Genomic DNA, 17,703 nt, shown 5'->3' on the forward strand with positions numbered 1-17,703 from the left:
ATGCATTTTGGTATATTATAAAATGTGTAATTTTAACGTTTCCCATCGTCTGCGGTCACGACATTAAAACAAAAAAATCATTTATTATTATTATCATTATTATTATTATTATTATTAAAACAACTCATTTATTTTGTAATTTTTAATTACGTTTTATTATTATTACCTGAAGATTATAATTACTTATGAATAAATTTAAACAATTTTTTTCTTTTTTTGTTAAAGAAAATTTTTGGCGGGAAAATTTAAAAAAAACTTTTCCTATCTCTCTCTTTCTTTCTCTCATTCGTTAGTTTTTGTTTTTTGTTGCACGCCTACGCACGCACCCGCATCGTTTTATTTTATTTTCCTTCTCTCTTTCTCTTTTTCTCTGTTTTTTTTTGAAGGGGGGGGGGCTGGGGGAAAGGAAAGGAAGGAGAAGGGGTTATAAAAAAAAAGTAAAAAACAAAGTCGGTAAATTATTTAGAGGTAATATTTTTTTACATTTATTTTTAGTCGTCGTGGTTTTAAAAAAAAAAAAAAAAAATTTTTTTTGTTTTTGTCGCGGGTAAAAAGAAAATTTTGCGGTTCCAAAGTAATCTACAACAACAACAAAGTTGATTACTTAGTTTAGGTTTTAACAAATATTGCCAACTGTATAAACTGTCTGGTTTTAAGTTAAATTTATTTTATATAAAAAAATATATATTTGTTTTAATTATTTATAAAGGTTACAAAAAAAGAGAGAGAAGGAGAGAGAGAGAGAGAGAGATAATAACGACGTGAAAAATTTATATATAAATGTTGCCGAGGTGTAAAATTTTTAAATAAATTTTTCCGTTTATTTACTCTATGATATTCTTTTAACTTTTCTAATTAAAATAAAACAAATGATATCATTGTTGTTCGAAACGTGTGAAAATTTAATATTTTATTATAAATCTAAAAAAAATTTTTTTTTTTTTTTTGAATAATAGATTTCAAAAAAAATAAGAGAAACTGGAAAAAAACTGGAGAAATTTTTTTTTTTATTATAAACTGGAGAAAAAAAAATTAAAATAAAATCGGACGAAATTTTTTTTTTTTTAATTTATTAAAAAGAAATTATTTTAAAAAAAAAAACCCGAACGTGTCTGTCACGTTTGAGAAGAGAGGAATGGAGAGATGGGGAGGGGGAGACAGGGAGAGAAAATAAAAGAAAAAAAAAAATTTTTCTTTTTTTTTTAATTTTTGAATTAGAGAGATGGTATAAATGTAAATTTTTAAAATCGAAAAAAAAAAAAAGAAAAAGTTTTTAAAAATGTTAAAAAGAGCGGAAGGAAATAAAAAAAAAAGGAAAAGGAAGAGGGGGAAGAAGGAAAAAAAGATAAAAAAAAATAAGAAGCAGAAGAAAAAAAAACGTCTGGTTGAAGTTAATTCGAATCGTTGATTTCAAAAAAACTTTTAAATAAAAAAATAAAAAAAAAAACCTGAAAACCTTTTTTTTCGGTGCGTATATAATAATAATAATAATAATAATAATAATAAAACTCGAAAGTTTTTTTTTTTTTTTTTTGTAATATTTTTCTCACTTATCAAATTAATTTTATTTCATACCCCCCATCGCCCCCACCGCCACACTTCCCCCTTCGAATTTTTTTTTCTTTTACAACAACTCGTATATCAAAAACATAATTTATGTTTTAAATAAAATAATAATAATAATAATAATAATAATAATAGTAATTTTAAGACTTTTTTTATTTTATTGTGAGGGGAAGGAAACAATAAAGGGGTGGGTGAGGGTGAAAAGGCGATGGGGAGAAGTTATAAAAATTTCTGCGGTATTTTAAAAAAAAAATTTCGAATTTTAAAACTGTGTGCACCACCGGAAGGATAATAAAAATAAAAAAAAGAAATTTTTTTTTTAAAGAAAGTAAAAAGGAAGGATAAGGATAATATTAAGGGATGAATTTTAAGGGATGAGATGGGAAAATGAAAGGGTAGAATGGAAGAAAAGTTTTTGAGAAAAAAGGAAACAAATAATGTGATGTGGATGTCAGATAATGATAAAATTTTAAATTTATTAGATTTAAATAAAAAAAATAAATAAATTTAAATAACCGGAAATGATTTTTTTTTTTTTTTTGTAAAAAATCTTCGAACTTGGAATCTGGAAGATGTTATAGAAAAGAAAAAAAAAGGAAAAAGAAAGAAGGAAAAGACTTGGAGAAAAAGTCAATGAAAGGAAGAAAAAAAAATAAAAGAAAGTGTAAGAAAAACGAACGGGGGAAGGAGGTGGAAAGGAGAGGGATGAGGGAAGGAAGGGGAGGGGAAAAGGGATACCTGGAGGGAGGGTTAAGGATTTATGAAATTTTTTTTTTTTTTTGTAAAAATTCATCATTTGTAGAAAAAAAAAAAAAATTGTTTAATCAGGAAAGGAAATCTTCCAAGTCTTTTAAATAATTGCGCTAACGAGAAATCGGCTAATAAATCAATGACAAAAGTTTTGTGTGTTAAAATTAAAATAAAAACGTGGAAGAAGAAGAAGAGAAAAAATAGATTTTCTCCAGGTTTTTTTTTCTTTTCTTTTTTATTCCAGCGGCGGATGAATATTTTTCTTTTTCTTCCAGTTTTTAATTTGAGTTGTCTCTTTTGTCATTTAAAAAAAAAAAAAAAAAGTTAAAATTAACAAAAATGAAAAATTGTTCCCATGTTTCCTTTTCTTTCTTCCTTTTTCCCTTTCCCCCCCCGCATCCTCCCCTTTAAAATTTATAATATTTTAAAATGTTTTTTTTTCGTTTCTCTCTTTATTCTTTTTTTTTCGAATGATAATAATATTTTGACGTGGAATAAGACAAAAAAAAAATTATTTAATAAGCACAAAATGAAATCTTACGTTCCGCAAATCTCATCGAATAATCGAGTCCATATTTTTTTTCCTTTTTTTCTTTTTTTCCTTCCTTTTTTTGTTCTCTAACCCACGTGTGCGTGTGCAAGTGCACGTGTATTTAAGCAAAATAACTTCCGGTTTTGATTTGTTTCAAAGTAATTCGTGAAAAAAAAATTAAAAAATATTTCAAATTTTTATTTTCCTTTTTTATTTCTTCCATTTTCCTCCTCTCTCTCTATATCTCTCTCTCTCCCACGTGTACGCGTATGTGTGCGTGTGCGTGTGCTTGTGCGTGGGTGCGCGTACGTATTTAAAAAAAATAACTTCCGGTTTTAATTTGTTTGAAAATAATTCGTGAAAAAAAAAAAAATTATTTCATATTATTTTTTATTATTTCCTACATTTTCCTCCATTTTTCCTTCCCCCTACTCTCTCTCTCTCTCTCTCTCTCTCTCTCTCTCTTTCTCTCTTTAACATTTTTTTTCTAGGAAGAAATAGTAATAATAATAATAATAAAACTATTAGAAATTAAATTTAACAACAAATTTGAACAAAGAGATTGAAAGTTTGAATTGAAAGCATTGAACAAAAGCATTTATTTACGTTAGACGTAAGTAAAATCAAAAGTTGATGATGAAAAGGATACGAAACGAATAAGAAAGGAGGGGGGAAGGGGAGGGAAAAATTCCTTTGCCACGACGATTCATTTTTATTTACATTTGTAAACAAATTTTATCAAAGGAAAAAAAAATTGCGGGAAAAAACGAGGATGGAAAGGAAAAGGAAAAATTATATTTTATTAAATTTCTTACAATTAAATTAATAAATAAATAAAATTACGTGGAAGGCGGCGCGGGGGCCGGGGAGTAAGAATAAATAAAAAAATAAATATTTATCGTTATCACGAGCGAAATTAACGACGTTTATTATCGTGACATAATAATAATAATAATGATTTTTTATCGATAATCTTTTAAACAAGAAAAAAAAAAATTTTTTTTTTTTTTCATTCCCTCCCTCTAAATAAAAGTTTTCTGTTCTTCATTACTCAATAAAAATTTATAAAGAAAGAAGAAAAAAAAAGTGGAAGAAGAAGAAGAAGAAAAAAAGAGAAGGGGAAGAAGAAAGAATGAAAAAAAAAAAAAAAGGTTATCTAGTGAATAAAAGGTTAAAAACCACTGATCTGTGCAATATAAAGTTGTAAAACTTTATTACGTATAACATCACAGACAAACTATAAAAGGTTTGGCTTTAGGGAATTCAAATCATTTTGTGCTGTAAAAAAAAAACTTTTTTTTTTTTTTTGATTTTAATTCTTTTTTTTTGCTGTTGTTGTTGTTGTTCCTGTTGTCGCATTTGTATGGAAAAAAATTTTTTCTCTTCCTTTCTACCTCTCTCTCTCTCTCTGTCTGTCTTGTCGTTAACTTAAATGAAATATTTATTTATGGAAAATTTTGTTGTAATTTTTTTTTTGAATTGATTGTTTTTTAATTTTGTACTATATGTCTTCGTTTCACTCTCTCTCTCTCTCTCTCTCTCTCTCTCTCTCTCTCTTATTCATGTTCTTTCCCTTGTTTATGAATCATTGCATGCTTATTCATTTTTTTCTCTTTTATTTTTTAATCGTACTGTCCATTTCTCTTTCTCTCTCTCACTCTTTTTCTGCTCTCATTCACTTTCTCTCTCTTGTTTATGAATCATTGTATGCCTATTCCTTTTTTCCCCTCTCTCTCTCTCTCTCTCTCTACTTTTCTTGCAGAATTTTATCGTTCTACCTCCTTCTTATCATTACCTCTCTCTCTTTTTTGCTTATTTATTATTCTATTTCTTTCTCCCTCTCTCTTTCTCTCTCTTTTGTTTATTTATTATTCTATTCTTTTCTCCTTCTCTCTCTCTCTCTCTGTCTTTCTCTTTCAAATTTTTTTTTTATTTTGCTATATCCGCACTTTTTTCCGTCTTGCTTTTTTCTTGCTTCTTCATCGTTTCCTCTCTCTCTCCCATCTTTTTTTCTTTTTTATCATTCTGTTTTTTTCTCTCTGTTCTCTTTTTCTATTTTTCTCATAATTTCATACTTTTTTCTCTCTCGCCCTTTCTTTTTCTTTCATTTATTTTTAATTATAGTATGTATTTGTTCAGTCAATTTTTTCCTCCTTCACTCTCTCTCTTTTTTTTTTATTTTATCATTCGGTCTTACTTTTTCTCTTTCTGCGTTTTTGTCTTTCTTTTTCTTCTTCTTTCTCTCTCTATTTCTTTGTTTTTCGTATTATTTTTTTCTTTTTTTTGTTTGTCTATAATTTTATCTCATATTCTCTCTTTTTTTTAACAATTTCTCTCTTTCTTTCTTTTGATTTTTCCACGTTTTTCCTTTTTATTATACATGTATTACAATAAGAAAAAAAAAAAAATTTTTTTTTGAGTCATAAAACGAAAACCGTCAAAGTTGAAAAAAAAAATATTCTATCTTGTTTTAATTTCAATGGATGAGAAAAAAAAGGAAAAAAAAATTTTTTTTTTTTTATTTTCCTTTGACATTTTCGACTTCCTTTTATTTACTTAAAATTTTTTTTCTTCCTTTTTTTCTCATTCCAATCGGTTTTTTTTTTCGTTCTGCTCTCGTTAATAGCGGGAAAATTATTTTAAATTAAAAAAAATTCAAACACGCAAATTTTTTTACGTTTGGTCGCCCCAAAAAATAAATCAATAAAAAAATGGTGAGGGAAGAGAGAGGGGGGAGGAGAGAGAACAAAAAAAAAACTAAAATTTGAACTTTCAGGTTTTCCGTTAAAAAAAAAAAAGATTTAACTTTTTGCCGATTTTTTATGAAAAAAATCCTCTTAACGTTTTTTTTAATTGCCCTCTGAACGTTTAAGGTTCGAACGCGTCGAAATAATTTTTTTTCCATTTAAAACCTAATAAAAATTCACGCGAACGTATTTTGTTGTAATTATCTACATATATACAACCCTCGCAAACTACCCTTTTTATTTTGATTCCGATTTAAAAAAAAAAAAAAACGTTTGAGTTGAAATTTTTTTAACGGTTTTTTTTTTTGGATGTTGGCAATTATTTTAATAAAGGAAAAAACGTTTATAACGTAATTGACAAAAAAATAAGAAGAATCAAAACGGATTTTTTTTTGTTTTCAGTTCCGCCAGACATATTAAATGGAGAAACGAGTCCGGATTTATCAGTTCAAGAAGGAGATAATTCAACGTTATTATGTCGAGCTACTGGACATCCTCCCCCACGTGTCACATGGAGAAGAGAAGATGGAGAACCTATTATTTTAAGAACGGGTCCGAGAAATTCAACCAAAGGTTTGTTTTTCTTTTTCTTTTCCTCTTTTTTATTATTATTAATTTTTTTTTACTGCGCGCACGCTTCCCCCACCCATACCTCCTTCTCCTTCCGGGACGACAAACCGACGCTATTTTGAAAAAAAAAAAAAGATTTTTTAAATTTAAGAAAAATTTTAAAAGGCAAATTAAACGCGCGTGTATGTGCGTAACGTTTAAAATATATTAAGGCGTAAACTCTCATCCTCTCTCTCTTTCTCGATAATGTTTATCTCTCTCTCTCTCTCTTGTGCTCCGTTATTTGTCGTTTTTCGGTTGTTTTATTCCGGTGTATTTTCACCTAAACAAAAGGTTACTATTTAGTAAGACTAATGTCATTCAAAACTCGTGCAATATCGAAACCCTTGTAACCGGTCGCAGGTGGTGCAAGGAAAAGCGAGAAAATCAATGATGTCAAACTTGAAAACAAATAAGCGAGTAGGAAGAGATGAATAGAGGAAAAGGGAGGGGGGAAGGAGGAAGGGAGAGGAAGAAGGAGGAGAAAATCTTCGAGGAAAATAAATGATTTTAATCATTTGACTAAAATAAAACTTTTCATCGAGCTCATTAAAATTTACGATCGCAGTAGTAGTAGTAGGTAGGTAGGTAGGTAAATTAGGTTTTATTAATAAATAAATAAATAAAAAATAATAATTTTTATTAATTAAAATATAAGAAAAGTATAAAATTTTATGTATATAATTAATTTTAATAAATACATAATATTTTTCCATAGAGTAATAATAAGATAAAGATGTAAAAGAAAATCAAAACGAGAAAATTTATTAAAAAAAAAAAAAAAAAAAAAAAGTTTTACGTTATTAATTACGTCATTGAACGATGACGTTTTTTTTTCATTTCAAAAAAAAAAAAAAATATTTCCCGCACGTGTAGTCATTAATTAAGATTTTCAAATTGAAAAATTTTGAAGAAGTTCAAAGGTCAATTTAAAAGAAAAACGGAAACGTAAATGAAAAATTATGAAATTTTCTTTTTTGAAACGTAAAGAACCGCCGCCATTTTTTCTGCCACCCCGCCGATTTATATTTTTGAGGTAAAAATTGAATTTTTTTTCTTTTTCCTCAATCTTCCCCCTCACCCTTCTTCCCCCCTTTATTTCCCCACCTTGTGTTTATCAGCGTGATAATATAAAATTTTTTAGTAAACTTTTTTTTTATTTTTTTGAGATTTGTTTTTATATATTTATATTTATACTTTCAAACCTTTTTTGGTTTTTTTTATATTCATCATTATCAGTAGAAAAAAAAGGTTTTAAAAAAGGATTCGATGAAATTAAAATTCAAAATTTTATTATTAAACTAATGTTAAGTTAAAAAGATTTAAAAACTTTTAAAAATTTGAATCCTTTTATAATTTTTCCACCTAATTAAAAACTCGGAGTAGAAAATTTTTACTTTTTATTTTTTTTTCGAATTCGTTTATTTCGCTTTTTTTAATTTTTTTCTCTCTCTTTCTTTTCCTATCTTTATCATTCTCATCTTCCTCTCTCTCTTTTTCTTTGCCTTCATCATTTGCATCTCTGCCTCTCTTTCTCTCTGTCTGTCTTTCCTTTCAACATCACAATTCGCACCTTCCTTTCTCTTTTTCTCTCTCCACCATCACCATTCGTACCTCTATCTCTTTTTCTCTCCTCACTATTACCATTTACACCTCTTCCTTGCTCTTTCTTCTCACCATTATTACTCGCATATTCCTTCCTTTCTCTTCCTTCTCACCAATTTGCATCTCTGTTTCTTTTTCTCTCCTTCCACTATCCATATTTCTCTATTTTTTTCTCCTCCCACTATCCACATTTCTCTCTTTTTCTCTCTTTCTTTCTTTCTTCTCCATCACCATCTATCTTTCTTTTTCTCTCTCATCGCAAATTCCCCGATTCAAATTCTCATCTTTCTCTAACCGTTTTTTTTTTTTTTTTTTTTATTAACATTAAAAAAAAAGTTAGAAAAAAAATTATTATTATTTTTATCATCATCATCATCATCCTCATCATCATTATCATCATTTTTTTTACCGTCTCGAAATGTCTACTAATTATTTTAGCACGTGAAAAAAATTTAAAAAAAAAAAAAAAAGAGAGAGAGAGATGTAAGATTCAATTTAAAATTAAACTAAGGATGATGTTATCATGGACTCTCTCATTTTTTATAATCTCACGAGAGACGATTGCCAATAGTGTGAAATCTCATCTCAAAGGAGTTGTAAAAATTTAAAAAAAAACGCGTTTTTTATCTCTCTTCATCTATCTTTCTCTCCCCCATCTCTCTCTCTCTCTTTCCTATCATCTCCTTCTCGCTTTCTCTCTTTTTTTCGTTCCTATTTTATTCTTTTTTACTTTTGTGTGAGAAAAAAATTTTTCTTTTTTTTCCGTTTTAAAAATTACCGTTTTTAGAAAAAAAAGAGATGATGAAAGAAGGAGAGAAAGAGAGAAAGAGAGAGAGAGAGAGAGAGAAAAGTAAGTAAGAAAAAAAATTTTCAGGTGAATGTTCTTTTAAATAAAAAAAAAAAATACATAATTCAAAAAAAAAAAGAAAAAAAAGAAATTTGGCTAAGAGATGTTTTATTTAATGTTTTATAACACGATATGTAAATTTCTAGAATAAATTTAAACCGATAATAATAATAATAATAATAATAATAATAATAATAATAATAATAATAATTGTTTAAAAACGACTGGAATTTTTTTTTAAATGTTACGAAAGGAAAGTAAATAAATTAACAACAAATAATCACGTGTGTGTGTTTGTTTCGATGTGGAAAAAAATTTTTTTTATCGTGTAAGCAGAATGTTAAAAAATTTTTTTTTTTTTTTTTTTTGATTAATTTGATTAAAATGGCTGCTGACAAGTTTAAGTTTAGAAAAAATTTTTATGCCTTAGAATGAATGAATGAATAAAAAAAAAAATGAAAAAAATGAAATTCAATGTTCTGGAAAAGGGTTTTCGGAAAAGAGGATATTAAAATCACTCGTGTGACTTTATATCAAAAAAATTCCCTCTCCCCCCAAAAAAAATGAAAAAAAATCCCCCCCCCCAAAAAAATGAAATAGGTTTTTAAATCAATTTTGTAAAAAAAAAAAAAAAAGAAGAAAGAGAATATTCCAGAAAGAAGAAAAAAAATATAAATTTCGGTTGGTAAAAAATTAACGCGCGAATTTTTTAAAAATATTTACAGTAGTAGTCACGTGTTATGACGTCAGAAAATTATAAAAATGGCGGACCGATACGTACATACGCGTTTGTGAAATTCGTTTATTTTATTTTAAATTAAATTATTTAGGTAATTAAAAATTTTTTAAATTTATCGCTGCGTTTTTTTTGTTTGTTGTTATCATTAAACGCCGCGTATCGTTAAAAAAAAAACCGTTAAAATTTTCCGGAAAAAAAAAAAAATTTTCTTCGCACTTTCCTTCTGAGTTTTTTAAACAACAACAATTTCAATAAAATTAAATTACCTATCCTTCTTTTTTCCTAAAAAAAAAAAAAAAAAAAGTCTTTTCAATAAAATTTGCACCTGAGGTTTGAGTAAAAAATTTATTATAACCCGGAAGGGTTTTCCTGTTAGAATTTTTCAGCAAAAGTTTGACGACCGCAAAAGCTTCACGTCCGGACCCCCAACGGTTGTTTCTGTTTTTTTTTTTAATATTAACTTATCGTATATTATTAAATATTTTCATAAAAACTTGATTCGATAAAATGAAAGAATTTAATTTTTTCTTTCTTATTCCACGTTTAATTTAATTTAATATATTGACAACGTGACCCGATAACGGATAAAATAAACAAACGAACAAACACATCATCGGGTAATTTCGGTTTTTTTATATTCGTCATCCGATAATTTATTTTTTAAAATAAATTTGTCTGTTTGTTTTTCCAGTTGATGTTTATAACGGTAACGCTTTACATTTTTGGAGAGTCGAAAGAAGACAAATGGGAGCTTATTTATGTATCGCATCCAATGATGTTCCTCCAGCTGTGAGCAAAAGAGTCATTTTCAACGTTAACTGTAAGTATTTCTCCCCTGCCCCTCCCCTCGTTGTTTGTTACCAACAAACAAACCCGAAGATTCTTAAAAAAAATAATTTTTTTTTATTAAATTTATACGTGAGGGAATTTAATACAAATTTTTTTTAAAATAAATAATTAATCGACTGACCCCCTCCCCCTCCCCCTCCCTATTTTTTTGCGCCGTTCACCTCCCCATATGACCCCCTTACCTCAAAAAAAAAACATTTTGAATGGGTTGATAACCTCATAATAAATTTTTTAAAGTTAAAAATATTACACCGAACTGAATGACCACTCCCCCCCCCGCCTCCATTTCAGTTCAGAATTTTTTTTGCGTCTGGACATCCTTATCAGTTATCATTTTAAAACTACGTAGAACAATTTAGGGGATGACGGGGTAAAAAAAAAATAAATAAATAAATTAAACAAATCGGTTTAATTAATTTATAGTTTAAAAACATATTTAATTTTCCGACCCCTGTAATTTAGGGTTGTTTTAGTGTTTTTTATTATGAAATACTATCATCAAAAGTAGAGAGAGCAAAAGGTTAAAGGGAAATTTTACAGACGTAGACACACACACACACACACATACACAGAGAGAGAGGAAACCGTTGAGATTTGTAACAGCTGATAAAGGAAAGCTTTTACTTTAAAAAAGTGAGAGAAAGAGCGAGAACATTAAATAAAATGGTAGGAGACAAACAGAAAGAGAGAGAAAGAAAGAAAGCGGGGGAGAATGGGGGTAAGGGGAGGAGGGGGTATGAAAATAATTTCAAATAATTTTATGGTTCTTTTAAAGAGGAAACCGGTCTCGGTATTAACCTTTTTAAAGTTTTAAAAGGTTTTAACATTTTACACTTACGTAGAAAATTTTTAAACAAATTTCCAAGAGAATTTATTTTTTTTTTTTTCGAAAAAAATTTAATTATAAATCAAAGACTATAATAAATTATTTTAAATTTAAACAAAAAAATAATAATAATAATAATTATAATATAATAATAATGATGATAATGACGATGAAAACCTTTTACCTTTTTTTGGATTTATTTTTTAATAAAGCTTTATTTATACCCTCCCCCCCAAAAAAAAAAATTTTCATTTATAAAGTTTTTTAAATTATAATATAAAACTATCGAAAAATCGAAAAATAATCGATTTATCGATTTTTTTTTCGAGAAGTAACGAAAGATTTTTTTTTTAATGTTTCGAAATCGAAAAAAACGCGGAAACGTGTATTATAAAAAAAAATTAAATTTTTTTATCGTCGCATCCTTTACTATTATCATCATCATCATTATTATTATTATCATTATCATCATCATCATTTTGTTTTTCCAGCTCGATAATTGGACCCACATTTTATTTTATTTTTTTTTGTTATCCAGGTACCCACGTTGTCGTATGAAAATGTTTATATATATAAATATCAAAAGAATTAAAAAACGAACAAAAAAAAAAAAAAAATTTTTTTTTTTTTTGTTTACACTCCGCCGATCCGCCGTACCGCCTTTTTTCTCCTGGAAAAAATTAATCGCCATTATTAATTTTATTTGCATTCTTTTTTTTTTTTTTAAACTGGGTATTTATATGATGTTTTAACCTTTTTACTAAATCAGAAACGGAGACAGGTAAATAAAGAAAATACACCGCCTTCTCTCATTCCCCGACGCTCCTCCCCCTTTCTTACTCCCTCCTCCTCCTCCTACTCCTCCTTGGAAATCATTTTCCTTGGAAATTTGCAACATGAACAGGAGCACGTTTCCAAAAAAAAATTAATTTATTTTAATTTTTTTTTTTTTTGTTTTTTTAATTACCTTTTTTTTTTTTAATCGATATCGTCTGCATTTATTCTCGTGCCACGACATGCAAACAATGTCTTTTTCATTATTATTATTATTTTTTTTATTTTAAAAATCGATTTTTCTCTCTCTCTCTCTCTCTCTTTCTAAAAAAAAATTTATTACATGTATATATATTTATTTAAACATAATTCCGGAGTCGATTTTGGAACTTAACTGGATTATTTGCAATTTCATTAATTGTTTTTTTTTCCTGATATTTAAACATTTTAAATAAGTTTTTTAACCCCCTCCCCCTTTGCCCCCCGCCTCCCTTCATCTCCCTCATCCAACTTCTTTCCAGTTTATTTCGATTACCTTTTTTTTTTTTTTTTTTTTTTTTTTAAATTAACACCTTTTTATTTTTTCAAGATTTTTATTATTTTATTTTATTTTTTTTTTAAAGTTCGATTTTAAATTTATTCTTAATTAACAAGAAAACAAAGAAAAAGATAAAGAAAATGAAAAAAGGAACTAATGATAATTAAAAATTCATTAATAAGAGAATGAGAGAGTGAAAGAAAGAGAGAAAGAGAGAGAAGTGAAATTTTCAAAAAAAAAAAAAAGTTAAAATCAATATATATTTTCTATAAAGTTTTTTCAGTTTTTTTCAATTTTTTTTTTTTTTTTGGAAATTTTTATTATTATTATTATTATTATTATTATTATTATTATTATTATTATTATTATTATTATTATTATTATTATTATTATTATTATTATTATTATTATTATTATTATTATTATTATTATTATTATTATTATTATTATTATTATTATTATTATTATTATTATTATTATTATTATTATTATTATTATTATTATTATTATTATTATTATTATTATTATTATTATTATTATTATTATTATTATTATTATTATTATTATTATTATTATTATTATTATTATTATTATTATTATTATTATTATTATTATTATTATTATTATTATTATTATTATTATTATTATTATTATTATTATTATTATTATTATTATTATTATTATTATTATTATTATTATTATTATTATTATTATTATTATTATTATTATTATTATTATTATTATTATTATTATTATTATTATTATTATTATTATTATTATTATTATTACTGGAATTGTTAAAAAAAATTATCGTGGAATTTTCTTTTTTTTTTTTTTTATTTCACCGAAGTTAAGTTTAAGAAAGAATATCATCAATTTTTTATTTTACAGTTGAATAACAAAATCAAAAACTAATCGAGCCTTTTTTTTCGTGTCTTTCCCCCCTCCCTCCGCCCCATTGTATCCCATCATTCGAACGGGAACAAAAAAGAAAAAAAAATTTTTTTTTTTCTTCCCGTTTTTTTTTTTTTGCTTTCGCGACAGATTTTGGAGAAATCCAAATAATAATAAAGTAAAAGTGCGTGAAAATAAAATAATTTTTTACGCGGAGTGACGTCATAATCAAAATGGCGGCGTCGACGACAACGATAGCGACGACGACGAAAAAAAAAAAATTTTTTGTTTTTAAATTTTTCGTAATTTCAAAATTTTTAATGAAAAAAACCCGTTTCGTTATTACAAACATACGTACGGGTATATTTTTCTTACGTTAAAAAAAACCCGTTTCGTTATTATAAACATACGTATTGGTATATTTTTCTTACGTTAAAAAAACCCGTTTCGTTATTATAAACATACGTACGGGTATATTTTTCTTACGTTAAAAAAAACCCGTTTCGTTATTATAAACATACGTATTGGTGTATTTTTCTTACGTTAAAAAAACCCGTTTCGTTATTATAAACATACGTACGGGTATATTTTTCTTAAGTTAAAAAAAACTCGTAAAAATTGTTTGGAAATGTCACATTTGAAAATATTTTTCAACTTTAACCTTTTTAATTGGCCATTTAACTATTAGGAAAAAAAAAAAATTTTTCATTCTGCTTTTCTTTTGACGATTTCGTTTTAAATTTAACGCAACAGCAGAAAAAAAAAGACGGTGATACGCCCTCCCCCGCCCAAAAAATCGGAGTTAAATATGAACTAAAAACGGATTTTTTTTTGCAAAAAAACGTTTATTTATTTATTTATTTTTTCACATAAATTTTTATTATTTTATTACTATTATTATTATTACTACTATTTTTACAACAAAACCTAAAAATTCATTAAAAAAAAAAAAGCAATAAAAATTTTCTTTAGGTGGCAAATAAAAAAAAAATTTTTTTTTTTTAACTGACTTTTTTATGTGAAACCATTTTTTTTTTAATAAACTATAAAAAGTAAAAAAAAAAAAAAAATTCAATGGGTTCCCTGGAGGAAAAAAAAAAAACAAAAATATCCAAAAGGCCGCTGGAAAAAAACGCGCGTAAAACGTGAAAAATTTAAACGTTTTAATTTTTCCACTTTTCCGTCCTTCCCATTTTTTACCTTTGATAAAAAAAAAAGTAGGTCCCCCCTTCCAAAAAAAAAAAAAATTAAAATTAACGTAAGGCCGTAATAATTAATTCATCATTTTACAACCGTCAAATTCCGCGTAATTTTATTTAATAATAATAATCTATTAAGGAAAAACGCGCGTTTCAATTATTTATCAATTACGTTTTAATTGTTCTTTTTTCTTTTCTTTTTTTCTTTTCCTTTTTTTTTTTTAATATTTAAATATTAGTAAGTTTCGAGTAATGGAAAATGAATAATTTAATGTAATACAAAAAAAAAGAAATGTAAAATCGTGTCATTAGATTATTTAAACTCGAAAATGATAATAATAATAATAAAATAAATTCACGTGAAATTAATAATTAAAACCGTAAACGAAAAAAAAAAAAAATTTTTTTTATTAATATTTTTATTATTATTATTATTTAAATAAATTTATTATTTATTAATAAACAAAAGAGAAAAAGGGCAATTCGGGTTAAGCCCTCTCGTCATATTTTCCCTCTCTCTCTCTCTCTCTCTGGCTTTATTTTATATATAACGATGTCTTTCTCTTTTTTCTCAAATCTCTTTTCGTCTTTTTATTAATATTTCTCTTTCTCTCTCTCTCTTTTACCTACCCCCCCCTCTTTCCGTCTGCTCTCAGTTATTACCAACCAAATTTAACCTATTTTCTACGTATGCATAATACAAAATTTTAATTTTTTAGCCCCCTCCCTCAATCCCCCAAATGTAACCCGTAATAATAATATAATTAATAATTTTCCGTCGCCATTGTATTTTCATTTCCAAAAAAAAAAAAAAAAATTAATATCATATTATTATAGTACATAGGAATTAAATTAAAAATGATTGGTAGGGGTAAAAAATGGGAGAAGCTAATGAGAGTGGGAGACAAATAAGAAAAGAATGCGTAAGAGTGGGAGAAAGAAAAAAATAAAAAGAAACCAATAAGGAGTGGGGCGGAAAAAAAGAAGCGTATTAAATTGGAGGGGAGAAAAAGGGGCGGAGCAAATATAAGTAGCGTAGGGGAAATGGTAAAATTAGGAGATTGAAACGAAATTGCGAGTGTATTATTAATAATTTTTTTATTCATTTATTAAATATGAAAAAATTTAAATTAATGATAATAATAATTATAATAATGGTTTTACATTTAACGATGTATTTAAAATTTCCGCCATGTTTTCAATTTCATTTTTGTTAAATAATTATATATTATATACGGTGACGGTTTTGAATCTTTAAGCCAAAAAAAGACTCTCACGAAATACCCGACCGGTAATTTATGAGAATTTATTAAAAAGCACGAGGGAGTAGTAAGTGTAAAACGCATTTTATTACTTAAGCTTACTTTGTTTATAGGAGTGACTTTTTTTTTTTTTTCTAGAAGAAAAAAGATTTTCTTTTCTTGTTACTCTCGCGGATGTTTTTTTTTTTAAAAAAAAATAAAAAAATTTTTTTTTTTTTATATTTTCAAATCACTCTTGTTTTTCCTTTGTAAGATTAAATGATATAAAAGGAGTGTTTTTTCAAAGGAAACACACAAACGGAATATAAAAACGAAAGGAAAATTTTTTTTTTTTTTTAATTCTTTTAACAGAAAAATTTATCGCTAAACTTTTTTTTTTTTTTTTTTTTAACAAACATCTTTTTTTTTCTTTTATGATAAATGGCAAAAACATTTTGAAAAAAAGGAAAAAAGGAAAAAAAAAAAAGAAAAAAAAAAATTTTTCTTCTTTGGTTTTTGTTCATAACCAGACGGTTATAGTAATAATTAAAACGAATTTTAATTTATTATTATTATTATTTTATAACTATTGTAATAATTAATGAATCTCTCATGTGAATTAAATTCAAAAATGTTATGAAAGTAAAAAAAAGAAAAAAAACATTTTGCGGTTTTGATAAATTGAAAGCGGTGACTATTTCCGGTTTTTTAAGTGAATGTATTTACAATTCGTTAAAAAAAATATGTGGAAAAAAATATTTTTTTCACACTTCCGCACTAATAATAATAATAATAATAATTTCCGAGAGTGAAAAACCGATTCACGGAGTTTTCACATCGAAACATATACTATGTCATCCTTTTCGAAATATTTACACTTTCTTTCTACGTTTCCGAAAAAAGGTTACGTAACCTTTTGCACCTTTTCGTGATTTTTTCGTTTTTTTTACTTATATCGTGATTTATTATCATCATTCTTTTCTTTTTTTTGTGTATGTTCCTTTCACGGTAAAATATATTTAAGATCGACTTTTGACGGTTACATCCTTAAACTTTTTACATTCACGTAAAAAAAAAAATTTTTTTTTTTTTTCATTAAAAAAAAAATAAAAAAAAACTTTTTTAATTGCGTGTCGGTTCAATTATAAAAAAAAAAAAAAATTCATTTCTCAACCTCCTACTTCTCGCTCCTCCTCCTTTTGTCCTCCTACTTTTGCTCCTCCCACCCCCCTCCAAAAAAAAAAAATTTTTTTATCCGAAAAAATTTTTTTAAAAATCCGAAATAAAAAAAAAAATTTTTTTTAAAGAATCAAATAATTAGTACTTCAATAAAACCAAGCCAACTTTTTTTTTTGGGGGAGGGCAGGAAGGAAAGGGAGAAAGTGGGGGAAAGAAGGGGAGGGGAAAGAGAAATGAAAAACGTGCGTAAATTTTTTTTTTTTTCCTTTTCATATTTTCAGTCGATTTCGAAAGAAATTTTTTTTCTTTCTTCTCATCTCTCCCTCCCTTCCTCCACGTTTTCTTTTTTTTAAAAACGTGTAATTAACGTTTATGAAAGGCGGTGGGAGGTCGTAAGTTGTGGTGATGGCGGCGGTGAGGTGAAAGGTCACGAAATAAATAAATAAAACGAGGAAAATTTTTTTTTTTTTTTTAAACCGGGATTATTTAATAATAAATTAATTAAATTAAATTTTTTTTTCTCTCTTCCCCCCCCACCCCGTTTTCGAATTTTAATTTAATTTTAATTTAATTTTTTTTTGTTACAGTTGCTCCCGTTATTAAAGTACCCAATCAATTATTGGGTGCTCCATTGGGTACAAACGTACAATTGGAATGTTACGTCGAAGCTTTTCCAAACACAATCAATTACTGGTTAAAAAATCAAGGAGAAATGCTTTTAGACGGGTAAGTTAAACATGATAAATATTAATGGCGGTCTTACCTACTACCTTTTTGATTATTTTCACAAATGGAGACGGTAGAGAGA

At 26.3% G+C, this 17,703-nt stretch overlaps 1 protein-coding gene across 1 annotated transcript in view; it reads left to right on the plus strand.

Moving 5' to 3' along the window:
* Phum_PHUM007330 (lachesin precursor, putative) overlaps nucleotides 1-17,625 on the plus strand; it is a gene marked incomplete at both ends in the record, with an annotated part of 27,565 nt that extends 9,940 nt beyond the window's left edge. The window contains 3 exons of the mRNA XM_002422655.1: nucleotides 5,998-6,168; nucleotides 10,087-10,215; nucleotides 17,483-17,625. Of these exons, the coding sequence (XP_002422700.1) occupies nucleotides 5,998-6,168; nucleotides 10,087-10,215; nucleotides 17,483-17,625 (443 nt within the window). The remainder of the gene's footprint in view (nucleotides 1-5,997; nucleotides 6,169-10,086; nucleotides 10,216-17,482) is intronic.
* Between the last annotated feature and the right edge of the window lie 78 nt (nucleotides 17,626-17,703).

This window comes from Pediculus humanus, genomic scaffold (genome assembly GCF_000006295.1).
Source record: "Pediculus humanus corporis 1103172107368 genomic scaffold, whole genome shotgun sequence".
NCBI lineage: Eukaryota > Metazoa > Arthropoda > Insecta > Psocodea > Pediculidae > Pediculus > Pediculus humanus.